Below are 20,000 nucleotides of genomic sequence, written 5' to 3'. Positions count from 1 at the left end.
CAGAAACACTCTGATCGGCATTCTCCGGCTGTACGTGTCATCAGAGGGGGTTAGCCCCGCCCACTAGTGAAAGTCATTAGCATAGGACATTAGTCCTGTTTAGAATTTGCTCCTATGCTGACACTCAATCATTTTTAGCTCCGCCTTCTTTTGAAAAGAGCACAATCTCATTAGCATTTAAAGCGGCAGTTATAAAACAGCTCAATTACGATCAAAGCCTAAAAGCGTCAGATTCAGACAGTTATAAAACGTTATCCGTGTGATATTTTGAGCTGAAACTTCACAAACGCACTCTAGGGACATCAGAGACTTGTTCTACATCTCGTTAAAATACGCATAATAGGTCCCCTTTAAAACTTATTTATGAATAAAATGATTGATTATATAACCATCCAGACATTTTAAACTGATTCGCAAACTTTTTCGAAGAACCGAATTAGTCAGAGGTGTAAGAGTTGAAATATTGCAAATATTTTGATATCTTTGACAATTCAAAACATGAGCTGAAAACAGAGACTGGTGACTCCACAACCCAGCAGGTGGGAATGCGGGAAAAACCGGCTCCTGCTGCACTTGCATCTGAGTCTGCTGAGACTCGGCTTCATCCACCCCATCTCACACATATGGTCATTTCAATGTTTGAATGTTCTAGATTAACCAAACTGACTTTAACTATCATGTTTCATATCATTTGAAATGTCTCAGTGCGATTGGTACAATGGTCTCATTCTCTCAGAAATAGACATAATCAAAACAATAAATATATAACTTCAGGCATCTTTTGAACCACTGTGAAGGGTGTGACTTTTCCACAGGCAGCACTAAGTGTGAATGCCTTTTGTTATGCACACACCCCTTTCCTTGAGGGAATTCTTGGATTATTTAAGGTAAGGTTTGAGAAAGGCTCAGTGCGATTCTGCCTAACCAGATCAGCCCATTACGCTCCACGTTATGTAAAATTTGTAGTCAGGTATGCATCTTTTCATCTTGGACTTATCTTTGATAATTTGATGTTTTGTATTGATCATTTATGAATTGACTGATTGAATTGGCATAATACATTTACCTGACTAATAAATTGTAATGTTTGACCATATTTTGTTCACTCTGTAATTATTAATTCAAGTAGATTGCGCTGTATCCTTGTTTCCGCACGTCTTGCGTCAGGTCAGTAGACGGACTAGAATCCAGTTGAGATGGAGCATTGGGCACACTAATTGTGTTTTAGGGATCCGACTGACTCTTGATATTGATTCAAGTGTACTTAGGTGGAAAGGGCGTTAACTTCCGTCTAGGTCAACAAGGTGTTGCACGACTAACCTAGATTGGGTACCCGACCTTCGTTTGAACGTAATATTATTCTAAATTAAGTTCATATGGGAAACCATGGGCTTGGTGAAATCCAAAGTTACTATAGAGTCCAGTAGTCGGGTACATTTATAATAATGCCCTAACCTCTAATTAGAAATGATGATTGTCTTAACTCAAGGGTGTACACCTAAGCGGGACTAACTAAAGTATTTTAGAACGAGCGTGCTGGTAGCGGCCATCTAAAGTATTAGTCAATTACCTCTGTGTAATATTCAAGACTGACCAGAGTGTGACCGTGAGGGACGCCTTCGGCCGAGGCGATTTCTCTGAGCGACATGAGCACCCGAATGAACGGATGTAATAGTTACTAGTGAAGACAAAAGGTTCAAACATTTATCTAAATTACATATCGATATAATCTTCTTAATGTTTTATAATTGGAGTCAGATAAAACGAGGATAAATATATTAATATTCTAAACCACCTCATATTAAAATTGGAGTCAGATAGGAGTTAAATTTAGGGTAAATCAACATTGTGCACTGGAAAGACCGAACAGGCATTAAACCTTCATCCACCAGTGGACACCGGCATTGGACCAACTGGGTGGAACTTACAGAGGTCAGTTATTAAGATTGAACGATCTAAAGGGTCGTACACACCGGGACGCTCTTTGTTTGTGTATATCGTCAGCGTTTTACGAGGCGTTTTTCCAGATTCAAACCCAAGCGATTTTCACTGCTGTCGAGCAGAAGAGTACGCAATATCCCTCCTTGACGTTAGATGGCGCTACACAACTTTAAGCTTCTGACAGCCGCTTGTAACACAGAAGAAGAAAGTTGACACGCTTGTTGTGCAAGTTACTGGCGAGTGGAACAAGCATGGATGGTTCGAGTAGCAGCTCCGGCTCTAGCGATGAAGAAAGTATTGTTCACAGAGTAACGGGGTATATGGCGAGCTGGTGTTTTCCCGATGCTGATAAACTTCCGGTGACCTGTTATTGTGAGTTTTTTTTCCATTTCATACGGTTCCTTTTACAGCATCGATGTTGTAATGTCATTCAAATACAATCAGTTTAACAGACTTTGGCATTCATTTATGGCCCGTTTTCACTGAGTGGTACGGTACGGTTCGGTTTGGTACGCTTTTATGGCCATTTCCACTGTCAAAAGGCGTACCGAACCAAACCGTACCACTTTTTCGAAAGGGTCCCAAACTGCAGAAAGGGTCCCAAAAGGTGGAGCTACACGCGCAGCTGAACGCTATTGGTTTACAGAGATACGTCATTCGTAGACGCAACAAGCCAGAATGTAAACAAAGGACCCGCCATGTTTGAAATACACAGCGAGAGATTACAGCGGAATTGTAAATACATATGCAGCCATGGTCGATCCTGTAAACAAACCCGGTCGTCGTCATGATAAACAGCCACAAATTTAATGCAGTGCTTCCTGTACAATCCGAGACCCACTTTATATGGGATATCACTCAGCCAGTGGCGATCGCTGATTTTTAAAGAAAACTGACGTTAAACGCGCTGATTTTACGACGGCATTCCGTCCACCGGAAGTGATTAACCCAGGTTACTGGCAAATTAAAAGTCCTATTAGCATGCTTCGGCATACACCCTATAAGCAGCTCCACGTTCATATCGCCTCTGGGCATCTTCAATGTGCGCTCGCATTGAAAGTTTTGTGCTCGAGCGCCTCCAAGTGCTGTTTACTGTAACATCAGCAGCTCCATGCACGTGAACATAAGTGCCGATCTGATTGGTGGAGAAGGTTTTGACGTGGCACATCAAAACAAAAAAACAAACATGAGGCGTTTCTCTGAAAATGATGCTATGACGCCTGCCGTTTTGCACGTTGGTGTGCACGATCACATTGGCGCCCTTTATTTAGTCACGAGACGTTACACTTTGACGAAAAACATGAGCAAAAAGCGTCCCGGTGTGCACGGCCCCTAAGATTGATTAAGCAAGGTAAGAAGAACGGACCCCAGAGCATCAGTGTATTAAAGGGAAAAACACCTACGTTTACACAGGTCCAGAAACAGCTCCTCGATGCCTTTGTTTAATTTGGCGGATGTGTGATAGTGTTTCGCTCCAACTGACTCTGCATATCTGGAAATAGACAATAAATAAAAAAACATTAATATTATATACAGTTGAAGTCAGAATTATTCGCCCCCTGTTTATTTACGTCCCCGATATCTGTTTAACGGAGAGCAGATTTCATCAACACATTTCTAATCATAATAGTTTTACTAACTCATCTCTAATAACTGAGTTATTTTATCTTTGCCATGACGACAATAAATAATATTAGACTAGATATTCTTCAAGACACTTCTACACAGCTTAAAGTGACATTTAAAGGCTGAACTAGGCAGGTTAGGGTAATTAGGCAAGTTATTGTATAACGATGGTTTGTTCTGTAGACTATCAGAAACAAATATAGCTTAAAGGGGCTAATACTTTTCACCTTAAAATGGTGTTTAAAAAATTAAAAACTGCTTTTATTCTTGCCGAAATAAAACAAATAAGACTTTCTCCAGAAGGAAAAATATTATCAGACATACTGTGAAAATTTCCTGAATCTGAAATTTAAAGGGGGCGAATAATTCTGACTTCAACTGTATACAAAATACACTGTAAAAAACAACTTGGTCGATTGTTTCCAGTATTTTATAGACCTCAAAAATGCTCTGTGACAACCGAGCGCATCAAACACCGGATTATGGTCATTGTATTGGCACACCTTTCGTGCAAATCCTTATGTACCACCTTATGAAGCTTCAATTCCAACAACCAGTATTTGCAAAAACGCAAGTAAGACCGAATCTTCTTTTAAAAAAATGTTTACTGAAGAAACGCAAACAAAAATACAAAGTCACAATAGACTCGGTCAGCTCGGTCAAAAAACTGTGTCGCTTTCAACATCCATAACTGCAATCCGACTTAAACGTATGAACTAATGACCTCATGACTAGTGATGGGTCGTTCATGAACGATTCGTTCTTTTTGAACGAATTTTCAATATGACTCGGGAACTACGAGTCCTCTCAGGGAGTGATTCGTTCATCCGCGCGTGCGCACATTTGTGCAGGTAGTATCGTTAATTTCAAGTCTTCATCACATTGGCAGAAGCCAATCATACGCGTTTAGAGCCGGAAAAAGAATTGATCCGCTCACCTCTCGAGTCCTCTATCGGGTCTGAGTCACTCGTTCATCACGGGCCAATCATACGCGTTTAGAGCCGGAAAAAGAATTGAACCATTCATCTCTCGAGTCCTCGGGTTTGAGTCATTCTCTCACGTGATGAACGAACGATCATGACTCCTATCGGCTTAGACTGTGCATTGATTAAGATTATATGTGACTGTCAGTGTAACGTGAATGAACCCCTGACATTTGAAGACATGAAGAGGTGAGCTGAGCAAACAGACAACAATACCTTCATAGATAAAAGTAAACATTGAATTATTATTTTCTCCTTCTTATATTCTATTTATGACTTATTTGTCGTGCAATCAACCTTTTGGGCTAGTTGTAGATGTGTTTGTAAGCAATTCGTAACATTAATAATATTTTGGCAAATTGAACCAAATGAACGAAATGACTCGAAAAAAGATTCGGTCATCTTGATGAACGAGACTCAAAGATCCGAGTCAGTAAAATGATCCGAACTTCCCATCACTCTTCATGTTGTATTGCTGTCAGAAGCCAAAATACCAAAGTAACTGATTTTAAATGATATTAATTATTAAATGATGCATTTTAGATACTACAAATCACAATGAATTCTTATTATATTTAAATATCAATTTTTATCATGCTTTAACCTTAACTAAATTATCACAAATGAATTAGGCATAACTGGCTCTTACAGTCATAATCCATACGCGTAAGACTTTCCCATGCCATTTGAAGCAATTTGTCGGAATTGTCGGAATCATCGTGTGGTTTTAGCTTCGAAATATTCACTAGAGTTATTATTATAATTAGTATTAAGTTGATCACTTAAAATGCCATTGCAATTGAGAGAGATGCAGCAGAATTATCAGACTCATTCGTATTGAACTCTGACTGCAGTTCACTGTTCAGCCACTAGCTGTCTCTGGTTATGTACTGCACCTTTAAAGGGTCACGAAACACCAAAACACATTTTTTGAGCTGTTGACAGTCGTATATGTGTCCCACACTGCTAAAAACACTATTAGGACACCTATATTTCACTAAAAAGTGTAAATTGGTTGTTTTTGCGTTATTTCAAGTAAATTCGTACTTCCGGTTTGAAACGAATTTTTGAAGCTGCGTCACGGTCATGACATAATAGCGTGTATTCCAGCGTGCAGACTGGACGTCTGTGCCAGAGTGTGTCTTATTACGTCTTACAGTGTGATGCATTAATGCATGAGTAAGACTTGGTTCAAACCAATCAGCGCGCTCTATTGTGCAACTTCATTAATATTCATTAGTCACAGTGTTTAGACGGCAGAGACGCCACGTTGTGTTGGCAAAACAAGCGTGAAGTGTTGCTTTTATAGTTTGCTGCAGTGAAGTTTTGTTTTCATTTTCTCTCTGTGAGAGCTCAGCTGGATCACGTGTGGATTAACCGTGTACGCGACGCTCGACAACAATAACTTACGTGTCTAAGGAGGATTATTGTTTACCTGAGAGCTGTTCTCATCTGCAAACGCTGAGATCCGGATTCGCTTGTAGTCTCCTCTTAGTAAAGACGCGGCTCTAGTTGCTGGTGATTGTCCTGTCTCTACAGATTTGGTAAGTGAGCGACCAGTGCTCTTTGTTTATTCAGTTTGTTCGTATCGAACTAACTATTGCACCGAGTGTAAACATGTTAGCACCACAACCAAACTATAACCTCGTGTAGGATTTTCACCGCATTTAGTGACCGGAATAACACACGCAGCTTTCTGACGCTACCTGCCGAGTGCATCTAAGTTTCCGGGAAATGCAGAGTTTTTTTTCTCTCATTCGCCGTGCGGTATCAAACATTGCATGAAAAATACACGCTTAGAGCAGCTCCTCCAATCAAATATCTCGTTTGTCGCGAGGGACGTGAATGAATTCCCTGAATGAAAGAGCCAAACTGCAGTTAAAGTCCACCATTTAATAATTTGGCAAATAATTCGACTACAGATGTCCATGTAGGTTAAACACCATCACTTTCTACTGTGTGTGTGTACTTTGACTCTGAAACTCAGCGCGTGCCCAAATAGACACTCCCACACCCTCCCACTTTAGTTCCTCCGACACTCCCCCCTAAACAGAGCTGGACACGCCCACTTTTCTGACTTTTTCCAAAGTAGAGGTGTGAAAACACCCTGCTGAAACAAGGGGGTTTCATGGCCCTTTAAATGCGCTTCCACCTATCAGCAGCCTCATTTGGTCAATTATTGATTCCTCTTGCTCGTAAAAGGCTTTATTGGTCAGAGTGACCTTAGATCACATTCATCAAAATAAAAGTGCCTATATGCCTAATCGTTTTGCCGTCGTCTGTACTGTATTATGAATGTAGAAAGCACTACCGTAGGTATTCATAATCTAATGACAGCGATAATATAACAGCTTTGCTGAATCATCTGTGTTTTCTGATTGGCTGATCTGCGCTGGTGTTTTCCCTCTCTCTCTCTCTGTAGTGCAGATGATGAGTGTGTTTACACAGGCTGCTTCCCTACTGACATCTATTTCACTGGTTTTATGTCATGCTTGAAGTGTTTAGAGTCTAAAAAGTGTGACCTCCCAGGTTAAATACTGTTAGGTACAGGCTCCGGTATACTTCAATCAAAGTTTTTTTTTTTTTTTGTTCTTCATTTGAGGCCAGAAAGGAGTTGGGAAAAGGCTGAGGGAGGGTATACTGTTTTCTAAGGGTGCTTTCACATTTGTAGTTCGCTTCGTTTGGTCCGGACCAAGCGCAATACATTGTTGCATCTTCTGCCGTCTTTGGGTCGTTTTCACACCACACTGCTGGCTTTAGTCCGAACCAGTTGAAACGAACCAAAATGCAGTCATGTGACAAAATCCACATCTCTCATTGGCCAGATGTTGTTGAACATATTTCCTAATCTGCTTATTGATTGGTCAGAATTCACGTGCGGGAAAATGCCAGTGAACTCCCGCAGGTAAACAAAACCTTTTACTCTGGAGGGACGACCGCGCTGGCTGATTGTATCCCTGCTTTAGACAAACTGTACATTACGAAAATGAAGCGCGGCTGGAAAACAGTGGCTGCGTCTGAAACCGCATACTACTCAGTAGGTTCTGCATTTGAATTTAAACGTACTACTCGGCCGTTAGAAAAGTACGTTCTTTACAGTAGGAATGTGAAAAGTATGAATGGAATTCGGACGTACTACATGCACCATTTTGTCATGGTCACGTGACCTACCTGCGTCAGTTGCATCGCCTTCCATTCATGAATTCTCTCACGGGGCATTATGGGATAGCGTAGCGTGCATGGGATGCGCACTTCAGAATCTCGCCGGAAGTAGTAAGTCATCCGGGTACTTCTCACCTACTGATATTCGAATTCTATGAATTCGTACATACTACTCGGCTCGCATACTGATTTTAGCGTACTATATAGTATGGAACTATGCGATTTCGGACGCAGCCAGAGTTTAATGCATCGCTCGTCACTTCAGGAGGAGGTGTGAATTAATTTAGCTAAACTGCGACATGGTCATCTTGCGTAAATATTGCCAACGATCCATCAGGTAATGTTTTCCCCTCTCTCTCTCTCTCTGTTGGTAAAGCGCTGTCAACAAATATTTTTCCTCCATATCCCATAATGCACAGCGCATCGGCCTACGGCAGCTGAATTAGTCCAAAAGGCGCAGTACTGTTAGCGGTTGGACCTGTTTTAGGACGGATCATATTCTCACCACAAACGAACCGCTCCAGGGTTCGCTTGAAAGCATACAGAGACCACCTCTTCAAGCAGGTCTCGGTACGCTTATTTGGTGCGCACTTGAGTACGATTGCTGCCTTCTGACCTGCCCAAACGAACCGTACCAAAAGGAGAAACGAACTCTAGTGCGATTCAATCGAACTAAATAAGGCAGGTGTGAAAGCACCCTAACACTCCCGACACCCCCGTGCTGCAGTAGGCTGGGTTATAAATGTGCCTCGCGGCTCGAGTGGACTCCTGAACACAACAACAATGGCGGCCGAAGGCAGTTTTATACAAGGGGAACAGCCACTTTTAGCAGAGGTTGTGCTCATCATTCTGAGTGTAACGCATCAGACGCGTAACTGGCTTGAACGTATAGTTTACTCACTCCATTTACACGTGAAGTTCACTCCTCTAAAGACGCAATGTTAGTCCAGTTTTGTTGTAAAATGGTTGACATGGGTTTGTCGAGATGGTAGCTGTGCATTAGCTGCTATGGAACATTGAAAAAAATGGCCTGGACTCGTTCGGCACCGGGTCTGGGTCCATCAGATCATACAGAGGCACAACCGGCTTGGATGCTACACGAGCAAGCACCTGATTGGATGATGGCAGCTACTAGATCAAGCTCCTGATTGGATGAAGACTGCTACTAAAGCTGGGTCCTGATTAGATAACAGCCACTACTAGAGCAAGCTCCTGATTGGATATCGGTCTATACTAGAGCAAGCTCCTGATTGGATGACAGTCACTAATGAACAAGCTCCTTATTGGATGATGGCCGTTGCTAGGGCAGGCTCATAATTTGGATAGTGGTTGCTAATAGAGCAAGCTCCTGATTGGATGAAGACTGCTACTAAAGCAAGGTCCTAATTGGATAACAGCTGCTTCTAAAGCAAAGCTCCAGATTGGACGAAGGTTACTACTAGAGCAAGCTCCTGATTCGATATCGGTCGCTACTAGAGCAAGGTCCTGATTGGATGTCAGTCGCTACTAGGACAAGCTCCTGATTGGATGACGGTCACTACTAGACAAGCTCTTTATTGGATGATGGCCGTTTCTAGAGCACGCTCCTGATTGGATATTGGTTGTTACCAGAGCAAGCTTCTGATTGGATGATGGCCGCTACAAGAGCAAGCACCTGATTGGATGATATTCACTACTAGATCAAGCTCCTGATTAGATGAAGCCTGTTACTAAAGCAAGCTCCTGATTGGATATCGGCCGCTACTTGAGCAAGCTCCTGATTGGATGTCGGCCGCTACTAGAGCAAACTCCTGATTGGATGTCAGCCGCTACTAAAGCAAGCTCCTGATTGGATGTCGGCCGCGACTAGAGCAAACGCCTGATTGGATGTCGGCCGCTACTAGAGCAAGCTCCTGATTGGATGTCGGCCGCTACTAGAGCAAACTCCTGATTGGATGTCGGCCGCTACTAAAGCAAGCTCCTGATTGGATGTCGGCCGCTACTAAAGCAAGCTCCTGATTGGATGTCGGTCGCTACTAGAGCAAGCTCCTGACTGGATGTCGGTCACTACTAGAGCAAGCTCCTGATTGGATGTCAGTCGCTAATAAACAAGCTCCTTATTGGATGATGGCCGTTACTAGGGCAGGCTCATGATTGGACATCGGTTGCTAAAAGAGCAAGCTCCTGATTGGATGATGACCACTACATGAGCAAGCACCTGATTGGATAACGGCCGCTACTTGAGCAAGCTCCTGATTGGATGCCGGCTGCTACTAGAGCAAACTCCTGATTGGATGTCGGCCGCTACTAGAGCAAACTCCTGATTGGATGTCGGCCGCTACTAGAGCAAGCTCCTGATTGGATGTCGGTCGCTACAAGAGCAAGCTCCAGAACATGACTGCTTCGACTGCATGATTGGCATTGACCAATGGCAGCTCAAAGTTATTTAGGAGCCAAAACAAAGCTCCCCCAAAAGGTTTGCCTGTTGATCTGCGTTGAACTGTTAAAGATCGTTTTGGTCGTCATTTCAGTTTTTTTAATGTCGATTAAAGTATACTGGAGCCTAAAGTGACAGTGATTAGGATCACAGAGAGCCAAACAAAAACGATCCAACAGAGAGCGGACATATTAAAGTAGAGCAGAAAAGTGCTGTAGTGTGGGTATTAACAGAAATATTTGTTTAAAGTTAGCATGTTTCTGCTGTGTAAAGGTATTTTTAAGCTTCAGTAGAGTGAAAAAAGTGAACAATTAACAAAACCATCAACACAATCCTACACTGAAAAAACTTACAGTGATCGAACAACACAAATGCCTGACTGAAAACAACCAGACCAACTAAATCAATAATATATTAAAGGCAGGACACATTACATGCATGACGTGTACATACCCCTCTGCTTCCTCGACTGAAACATGCCGCTCTTTTTCAAGGTCTATTTTATTGCCTAAAAAAATAATAAAGAATTACAGTAAATGTTCACACTATTCAGCAGACAACCATAAACATCAGACCAAAATGACAGAACGATATGAAGAGTACTACAGAGAGATTCATAAACATCTGTTACAAATAAATTGATTACGTTTACCATAGCCATGTATGTAGAATCTCACTATTGTACATGTTTAAACCAATTCAGTAGATTTCCCAGCAGAATCCCCATAGTGTTTCACCACACTGACTGTTACTCACCTACTATACATAAACAGATTTCATTCCCCAACATTTTCCTTAATTCTTTCACCCAGTTCTTCACCTAAAAATAAATTAAAAGTAGGTTCATGTACAGCAAGAGCAAAGTTTGAAGACAAAAACTTTATGGTGGCTTGAGAAAGCCTGTTGCAAGTTTTAGTTTGAAACAGATTGAAAAAGTATTCACAGATAGACAGACAGATATATAGAATGACTTATCATATTAGCATGAATTAGTGTGTTATTAGCATGTTTCCAGTATGAATTACCATGTTGGTAGCAAGTTTCCAGTAAGAATTAGCATGTTGATAGCTTGTTTCAAGTTTAAATTAGCATGTTTCTAGTGTGAAATAGCATGTTACCATGTTGATAGCATGTTTTGCATGAAAACCATGTTTTTAGACTGAATTACCATGTTGTTAGCATTTTCCTTTATGAATTAGCATGTTAGCATGTCGATGGCATATTTTTTTTGCATGAATAGCATGTTTCTAGTATTAAGTACCATGTTGAAAGCTTGTTTCAAGTATAAATTAGCATGATTTTAGTGTGAAATAGCATGTTACCATGTTGATAGCATACTTTTTGCATGAATAGCATGTTTCTAGTAAGGATTAACATGTTGTTAGCATGTTTCCAGTATGAATTAGCATGTTTCTGTGTGAAATAGCATGTTAGCATATTGACAGCATATTTTTCTGCATGAATAGCTTGTTTTTAAGTATGAAGTAACATGTTGTTAGCATGTTTCCAGTATGAACTAGCATGTTTCTAGCGTGAAATAGCATGTTAGCATGTCGATAGCATATTTTTTGCATGAATAGCATGTTTCTAGTATAAATTAACATGTTGTTAGCATGTTTCCAGTGTGAATTAGCATGTTTCTAGTGTGAAATAGCATGTTAGCATATTGGCAGAATTTTTTGCATGAATAACATGTTTCTAGTATTCTAGTATGAAGAAGCATGTTGTTAGCATGTTTCCAGTATGAATTAGCATGTTAATGGCTTGTTTCAATTATAAATTAGCATATTTCTAGTGTGAAATACCATGTTGATAGTATATTTTTGCATGAATAACATTTTTCTGGTATGAAGTAAAATGTTGTTGGATGCATGTTTCCAGTGTGAAATAGCATGTTAGCATGTTGATAGCATATTTTTCTGCATGTTGTTAGTATGAAGTAACATGTTGTTAGCATGTTTCCAGTATGAATTAGCATGTTTCTAGTGTGAAATAGCATGTTAGCAAATTGGCAGCATTTTTTTGCATAAATAACATGTTTCTAGTATTCTAGTAGCATTGTCTTAGCATGTTATGCTAAGTGATGTGTGTAGTATGAATTAGCATGTTGTTGCCATGTTTCCAGTATGAATTAGCATGTTTCTAGTGTGAAATAGCATGTTAGCATGTCGATAGCATATGTTTTGCATGAATAGCATGTTTCTAGTATAAAGTAACATGTTGTTAGCATGTTTCCAGTATGACTTAGCATGTTGCTATGATGTTTGTAGTATGAATTAACATGTTGTTAGCATGTTTCCAGTATGAATTAGCATGTTTCTAGTGTGAAATAGCATGTTAGCATATTTGCAGCCTTTTTTTGCATGAATAAAATGTTTCTAGTATTCTAGTATGAAGAAACATGTTGTTAGCATGTTTCCAGTATGAATTAGCATGTTTCTAGAGTGAAATAGCATGTTAGCAAATTGGCAGCATTTTTTTTGCATAAATAACATGTTTATAGTATTCTAGTAGCATTGCCTTAGCATGTTATGCTAAGTGATGTTTGTAGTATGAATTAACATGTTGTTAGCATGTTTCCAGTATGAATTAGCATGTTTCTAGTGTGAAATAGCATGTTAGCATGTCGATAGCATATTTTTTGCATGAACAGCATGTTTCTAGTATAAAGTAACATGTTGTTAGCATGTTTCCAGTATGACTTAGCATGTTACTATGATTTTTGTAGTATGAATTAACATGTTGTTAGCATGTTTCCAGAATGAATTTGCATGTTTCCAGTGTGAAATAGCATGTTAGCATATTGGCAACATTTTTTGCATGAATAACATGTTTCTAGTATTCTAGTATGAAGAAGCATGTTGTTAGCATGTTTCCAGTATGAATTGGCAAGTTTCTAGTGTGAAATAGCATGTTAGCATGTTGATAGCATATTTTTCTTTATGTTTTTAGAATGAAGTAACATGCTTTTAACATGTTTCCAGTTTGAATTAGCATGTTTTTAGTGTAACATAGCATGTTAGCATATTGATAGTATATTTTTCTGCATGAATAGCATGTTTTTGGTATGAAGTAACATGTTGTTAACATGTTTCCAGTATGAATTAGCATGTTTCTAGTGTGAAATAGCATGTTAGCATGTCGATAGCATGTTTTTTTGCATGAACAGCATGTTTCTAGTATAAAGTAACATGTTGTTAGCATGTTTTCAGTATGACTTAGCATGTTACTATGATGTTTGTAGTATGAATTAGCATGTTGCTATCATGTTTCCAGAATGAATAATCATGTTGCAATCATGTTTCTAGTATGAACTTGCATGTTGCCATTGGTTTTAGCATGAATCGACACATTACAAGCATGATTTTAACCTGTTAACATGTTGGTAGCATGTTTCAATGTGTGCACACGCACACACTTGTGGCTGATTCTTATGGAGTTGATATTGATACTGACCTTCTGAAAAGAGTCCTCATCTGTGACGTCGTACACCAATATCGCGCCGTTGGAATCTCTGTAGTAGATGGGCCCAAGGGCATGAAAACGCTCCTGACCAGCCGTATCCTGTGACAGACATGAGGAAAAAAAACGCAACTCTAACATAGCAATTAACACACACTTACTTTGAGAAAATATACCCTACAATCACAGTAATCCAATTTTATCTGTGGGAATGAAACCAAACACTACTCTTCTTATGTTTATATGTATATAGCAGTATAGAATAGCACAGTATATACTACAGTGCTTGTTATCAAGTCATTTAGGGCGTGGTTGTCAGTCCTTTAGGAAGGGCTATACAGCTCTTTAGAATGGGGCAATCAGTTATTTTGGGGAGGAGCTATCAGCTCTTTAGGGAGGGGCTATCAGCTCTTTAGAAAAAAAGCTATCAGTGATTTCTATCAGTCCTTTAGGGCGGGGCTATCAGTCATTTAGGGAGGGGCTATCAGCTGTTTAGAAAGAAGCTATCAGTCTGTAAGGGCGGGGCTATCAGTCCTTTACGTCAGGGCTATCAGCACTTTAGGGCAGAGCTATAAGTCCTTTAGGGTGGGACTATCAGTCCTTTAGGGCGGGGCTATCAGTCATTTAAGGAGGGGCTATCAGTTATTTAAGGAGGGGCTATCAGCAATTTAGGAAGAAGCTATCAGCGCTTTAAGGCAGAGCTATCAGTCTGTTAGGGCGGAGCTAAAAGTCCTTTAGGGCAGAGCTATGAGTCCTTTAGGGCGGGACTATCAGCCTTTTAGGGCAGGGCTATCAGCTCTTTAGGGCAGGGCTATCAGCCCTTTAGGGCAGGGCTATCAGCTCTTTAGGGCAGAGCTATGAGTCCTTTAGGGCGGGGCTATCAGTCATTTAGGGAGGGGCTATCAGCTGTTTAGAAAGAAGCTATCAGTCTGTAAGGGCGGGGCTATCAGTCCTTTACGGCAGGGCTATCAGCACTTTAGGGCAGAGCTATAAGTCCTTTAGGGTGGGACTATCAGTCCTTTAGGGCGGGGCTATCAGTTATTTAAGGAGGGGCTATCAGCAATTTAGGAAGAAGCTATCAGCGCTTTAAGGCAGAGCTATCAGTCTGTTAGGGCGGAGCTAAAAGTCCTTTAGGGCAGAGCTATGAGTCCTTTAGGGCGGGACTATCAGCCTTTTAGGGCAGGGCTATCAGCTCTTTAGGGCAGGGCTATGAGTCCTTTACGGCAGGGCTATCAGCTCTTTAGGGCACAGCTATAAGTCCTTTAGGGTGGGACTATCAGTCCTTTAGGGAGGGGCTATCAGCTCTAAGTGCGGGACACATCTGTTACTCACCCATATAGCCAGATTTACTCTCTTTCCTGTTATGTTGAGCTTCTTTGTGAGGAACGATGCCTGCAAACAAAAGCATAATGTGATATTAAAGCACTGATAAATAATCTGTTTACTACATCAAACATGACATTTCACTTGTACATGATGCAACGCTTCTGCTAATCTGAAGATATTTAAACAGGACTTCACACAGTGAATGTAACGCCAAAGACAGCAGGTCTCTAGTAGGGCTTAAACGTCCCACAATTAGGGCTGGACAATAGTTCGATATCAATATATATATCGCGATAGAATAACGGTGGAAACTTGCGCATATACATACATACATAAACACGCACATGCATATAAACTCGATCCTTGCATATACTCGATCCTCCCATAAACACCCAAACTAACACACAAACACAAACTCGCTGCATGTTGGTATAGCACTCGAGCAAACGTACAAAATAAAAGTCACAAACAGATTTATCAGGAATCAGGTTATTGCAAAGCTGATATAATAGAAAGAACAGAGGAATTAACTCTGTTAAATACTAAAAACGTGTTAGGAAATATTAGTCTATAAATAGACTATAAAATATATAAGAACTATTTCATGTAAACCTTTTAATTTAATTGGGTAATTACATACACAACTACACCCTTAAAGGACGTTCAGGATAACAGGCAATCATATTCTGGTTGCTTTTCATCTTAAAAGTCCTTTAAGGGTAAAAATGTTGCAAATGAATGAAGCATTGTGTACTACTATGTATTAAAGCTAGCTCTCTGTGGCTCTAAACTAAAAACAGCTCAATATTTTAAATTTACAAATATAATCTGTATAGAAACACTTTGGCTTTGAGGACATTTCTTTGTTAAAAGGTAAACAAACTAAAAATAAATGCTAATGCTAATTTTCACTAGCTTTGTTTTTAAATCATGTAAATATTTATTAATATTAAAATAAACTGGTAAAAACGTAATGTAATTCCGACTAAAATGTTTTTTAAAACTGTGTGAATATTTAGTCATAAAATTAAAATGAATGAGCGAAAACCTACGCAGATATTCTGAATCTGATTGGCTGTTTTCATTTTCCTCGTATTAAGCCCCTTCTGATTGGTCTAATTTAAAATAACAAACGTTTATCTAAACATCTGCGATACATTTAATCGCACATACTACTATCGCGATAACGACAATTTGGCGATATATTGTGCAGCACTAGTTTCAATTAGGGATGCAACGATTAACCGATTTCACCATTAACCGCGCTTTAATTCGTCGCGGTTGAGGCTTCTCAACACCGTGTTCCTGCATGGAACAAAACTGCTGCAACTTAAAGTGATGCCAACTGAGTGCTAGTTTAAAGTTCTGAGCTTGTACGCCATGCACACTGGATTAACTATTGGCTGAGGCTATTAACTAAGGGACAGTCGCATATCGCGTCATTTGCACGCGCAAGTTCGTTATTTCCAATAGAAAGACGTGGCTTGCCTATATGGAGCGAGGGACTCGAGCTTTCCAGACGCACCTACAAGCTGAAAGAATGCCATGAGCGCCCTGCACTGAGAAAATGAATACAAAATGAAAAATATCAAACAATTTTGTTATATAGTTGATCAAACGTGCCTTTTAGACGGAGGTTCAGCAGTCTTTGAATACATTTCTTCACTGTAAAAGGGAAATACTTCGCAATTATGTAACTTAGATTTACTTTATATAAATACTACTTATTTATTTATTCATTTATTTATTTAAATTGGATTTATTTTAAATATTTTGCATGTTTTAAATGTATAAATTTATTTTAAATTAATTTATTAAAATTTGATTTATTTATATACTTTCATCTATTTTTTATTAATTTCTTTATTTTAATTGTATTGATTTATTTATTTCTAATTTATTTACATTTTATTTATTCATTTACAATTTAGAAAAAAAATATTAATTTATTTAAATTTCATTTATTTATTTATTGTAATTTATATTTTATTCTAATTATATAAAACTTAATGAATTTTATTTATTTATAATTTATTTATTTTTATTCGTTTAAAATGTATTAATTAATTTTATTTATTTGTATTATTATAAATGTATTCATTTATTTATAACAATTAAATTTATTTATTTACATTTTATTTGTTTATTTATTGGCATTTATTTTCAGTGTAAAATGATTACTTGTGTTTAAATGCCAAAGCTTTTTTCACTTATTTTTAAGTCCAAAGAGAATTGGACTATTGTTTGTTTGTTTTTTTATTATTGTTTTGTGTCGTATTATTTGGTTACTGAGCAGCAATAAACAACACTTTAAAACAGAAGGAGTGTTTTGAAATGAATGAATGCACAATAATCGTGATTTTTCCAACCAAACCAAAGTCTATAATCGTTGCATCCCTAGTTTCAGTATTACATTCAGAGCTCATGTTCATGCTAAATATATGTGATATAAGATGTCAGTGCTGCCATACATACATTACAATCATAAACAAAAGCATGTAAACTCCGAGTCTGGTTAAAATGTAACAGCGCAGATTTGTGTTTTTTGCTTCAGAGGGATTCTCTCTGGAATACTGCCAGGGATTCTGCGATTCAGTGTGTGTTGGGAAGATCATTCCACCATCAAGGAGGAGTGAATGAAAACAGTTTGGAGAGTGGTTTAGCGGCTCTCTGTGATAATACCACAAAGAGCCAGTCATTTACCCCCCTCGGGCATCTGGATGAAGGCTCACAGGAGCGAGTCAAAGGAAGAGGCTGTGAATCCCATGATCACCGTGTCAATGTTTGAGCTTTACCCAAACCGTAACTGGTAACCAGTGCAGAGAAGAAAAAACAAACAAACAAAGATCTTCACATCCAGCCTGGAGAACACTGCAACAGAAAACCAGATGTTCTCCAGCATGACCCAATAGTAGCCAGACCTTCTGAGAGAAACTCTGGACTTCACTGCAGATTTCATTAGACAAGGACCAGTGAAAAGACAACCAATCAGTTATTTGTGTCAGTTTAATGTTTAAAGTGTGTGACACAGAAATTGCTGCAGACATTTACTTCAGTAAAAGAAAACTCTCTAAGCAAAATGTCAAATTCCCTGATTTTCACTGACTATAACCTGAATTTCCATGACATCTAATGAACGAATGAAAGATTTTAGCACGACTTTGATAGCCACTATTAAAACAATAATTGATCATTTACCTACGATTTTCAAATACATTTTATATATATATATATATATATATATATATATATATATATATATATATATATATATATATATATATATATATATATATATATATGTAAATATATACATATATAAATATAAATGTAAATATATACATGTATGTATATATATATATAAAAATGTAAATATATATGTATATATATATATATATATATATATATATAAATGTAAATATATATATATATATATATATATATATATATATATATATATATATATATATATATATACACACATACACATTTACATATAACGTTCAATAATCCTTTTAAGTCACGGCGTACAGCGAAAAGCAGCTCATACAGTCACATCTGTTATACGTTTTATGGAGGAGTATAAATATTGCAGTTATTATGACACCACACACACCAGTCCAGAAGAAACGTTTATGATAGATGAAATAATTGTGACAGATTATTGCAGTTGTTGAGAACTGATTACACATATAACAGTTTCTCAATCTTACACGTAAGCCAAGCTTCCCTGTATGTTTTATGGAGCGCTACTACACAGTAACGTGGATGAACGTTTATGTTTTACTGATGGGACAATGTGGATGATTGTCCACTCTAAAAAGAAGGAACATATCTATTTTTTTTAAGTGTCTGATGGTAAATCAGACTAAACGTTTACTGTTTTAGGTTCGTCAGGATTCCCTAAATGATTTACATTTGCTAAATGCCAGAATAAATGAGAGATTTTACATTTTTACACACATTTGCTTGGTATTTTTTTTAGCTTTGCTTATAAACTTTGGTCAAGTGTTTTGGTCCTTCCACAAGCTTCTCACAATAGTTTGCAGGAATTTCGGCCCATTCCTCCGGACAGAATTGGTGTAATGGAGGCAGATTTGCTCGCACGAGCTTTTTCAACTCTGCCCACAAATTTTCTATAGGATTGAGATCAGGGCTTTGTGATGGCCACTCCAAAACATTCACTCTGCTGTCCTTAAAGCACATTTGAGCTAATTTGTCAGTATGCTTAGGCTCGTGGTCTGTTTGGAAGACCCATTTGTGGCCAAGTTGTAATTTCCTGGCTGATGTCTTGAGATGTTGCTTCAGTATTTCTCCATAATGTTCTTTCTTCATGATGGCATCTATGCTGTGAAGTGGACCAGTCCCTCCTGCAGCAAAGCAGCCCCACAACATGATGCTGCCGCCCCCATACTTCACAGTCAGGATGGCGTTCCTAGGCTTGTCAGCTTTCCCCTTTGTCCTCCACTGGTCATTATGGCCAAACAGTTCAATCTCAGAGTCCCACAGGACATGTCTCCAAACATTAGTCTGTTTCCCAGTGTCATTTAGCTAACTGTAATCTGGCTTTGTTGTTGATTTCCCCATCTTGTCACACAGGGAAGCAGTGTGTTTGAGGTTTCCCTTAAATGCTATTCTACAGTTGTGCCTCAAATGTAGCCAATCAGAAACTTCCAAAACCCTGACATCATCATCTGAGTTTTCAGGCAGAATAATCTTATTGTATTTAAACTTGACTTTCAAGAAAAGTTATAACAATTTCTCAAAAAATTTCTCTCATTATTCTGCTATTAAGCAGAACAGAAACACATTTAATAATCCTGACTTATCTAAAAGAGAAAAAGTGTAGTCACATTAACACCTGACTGTTTTTAAAATGGTTATGTGCCTTTTCATACAGCGTATGTAAACTTCTGCTTTCAACTGTACAATACACTATAGCCATATTGGCTCCCTAATATACCTGCCTGACTATTAATCTAAGGAATCCTGTAGAAACACGTGTTTAGAGTTACATCAAGTAAGATGCACACACCCTTTTCTCTTGATAACACACACAATAATAGTTTATCAAGACTGTAAGT

At 38.7% G+C, this 20,000-nt stretch overlaps 2 protein-coding genes and 1 long non-coding RNA gene across 5 annotated transcripts in view; 1 reads left to right on the top strand and 2 right to left on the bottom strand.

Moving 5' to 3' along the window:
* The window catches only part of rab3ip (RAB3A interacting protein (rabin3)), an 847,807-nt gene that overhangs the window by 443,953 nt on the left and 383,854 nt on the right, over window positions 1-20,000 (bottom strand). The window lies entirely within an intron of this gene.
* Window positions 1-20,000, bottom strand: part of rab21 (RAB21, member RAS oncogene family) — a 28,801-nt gene that overhangs the window by 3,462 nt on the left and 5,339 nt on the right. For both annotated transcript variants that reach the window (XM_073946684.1, NM_001076665.1), the window contains 5 exon segments: window positions 14,923-14,982; window positions 13,585-13,692; window positions 10,885-10,948; window positions 10,582-10,636; window positions 3,345-3,433 (listed from right to left, as the gene is read on the bottom strand). In XM_073946684.1, the coding sequence (XP_073802785.1) occupies window positions 3,345-3,433; window positions 10,582-10,636; window positions 10,885-10,948; window positions 13,585-13,692; window positions 14,923-14,982 (376 nt within the window).
* LOC141381965 (uncharacterized) lies at window positions 11,359-14,455 on the top strand. The gene is made up of 3 exons (XR_012402876.1): window positions 11,359-11,543; window positions 11,595-13,952; window positions 14,136-14,455. It is a non-coding gene; the product is annotated as an uncharacterized lncRNA (long non-coding RNA).

The sequence above is a fragment of the Danio rerio genome, chromosome 4 (genome assembly GCF_049306965.1).
Source record: "Danio rerio strain Tuebingen ecotype United States chromosome 4, GRCz12tu, whole genome shotgun sequence".
Classification (NCBI taxonomy): Eukaryota; Metazoa; Chordata; class Actinopteri; order Cypriniformes; family Danionidae; genus Danio; species Danio rerio.
The sequence above is the reverse complement of the archived record's forward strand: the minus strand, read 5'-3'. Positions and strand labels throughout refer to the sequence as shown.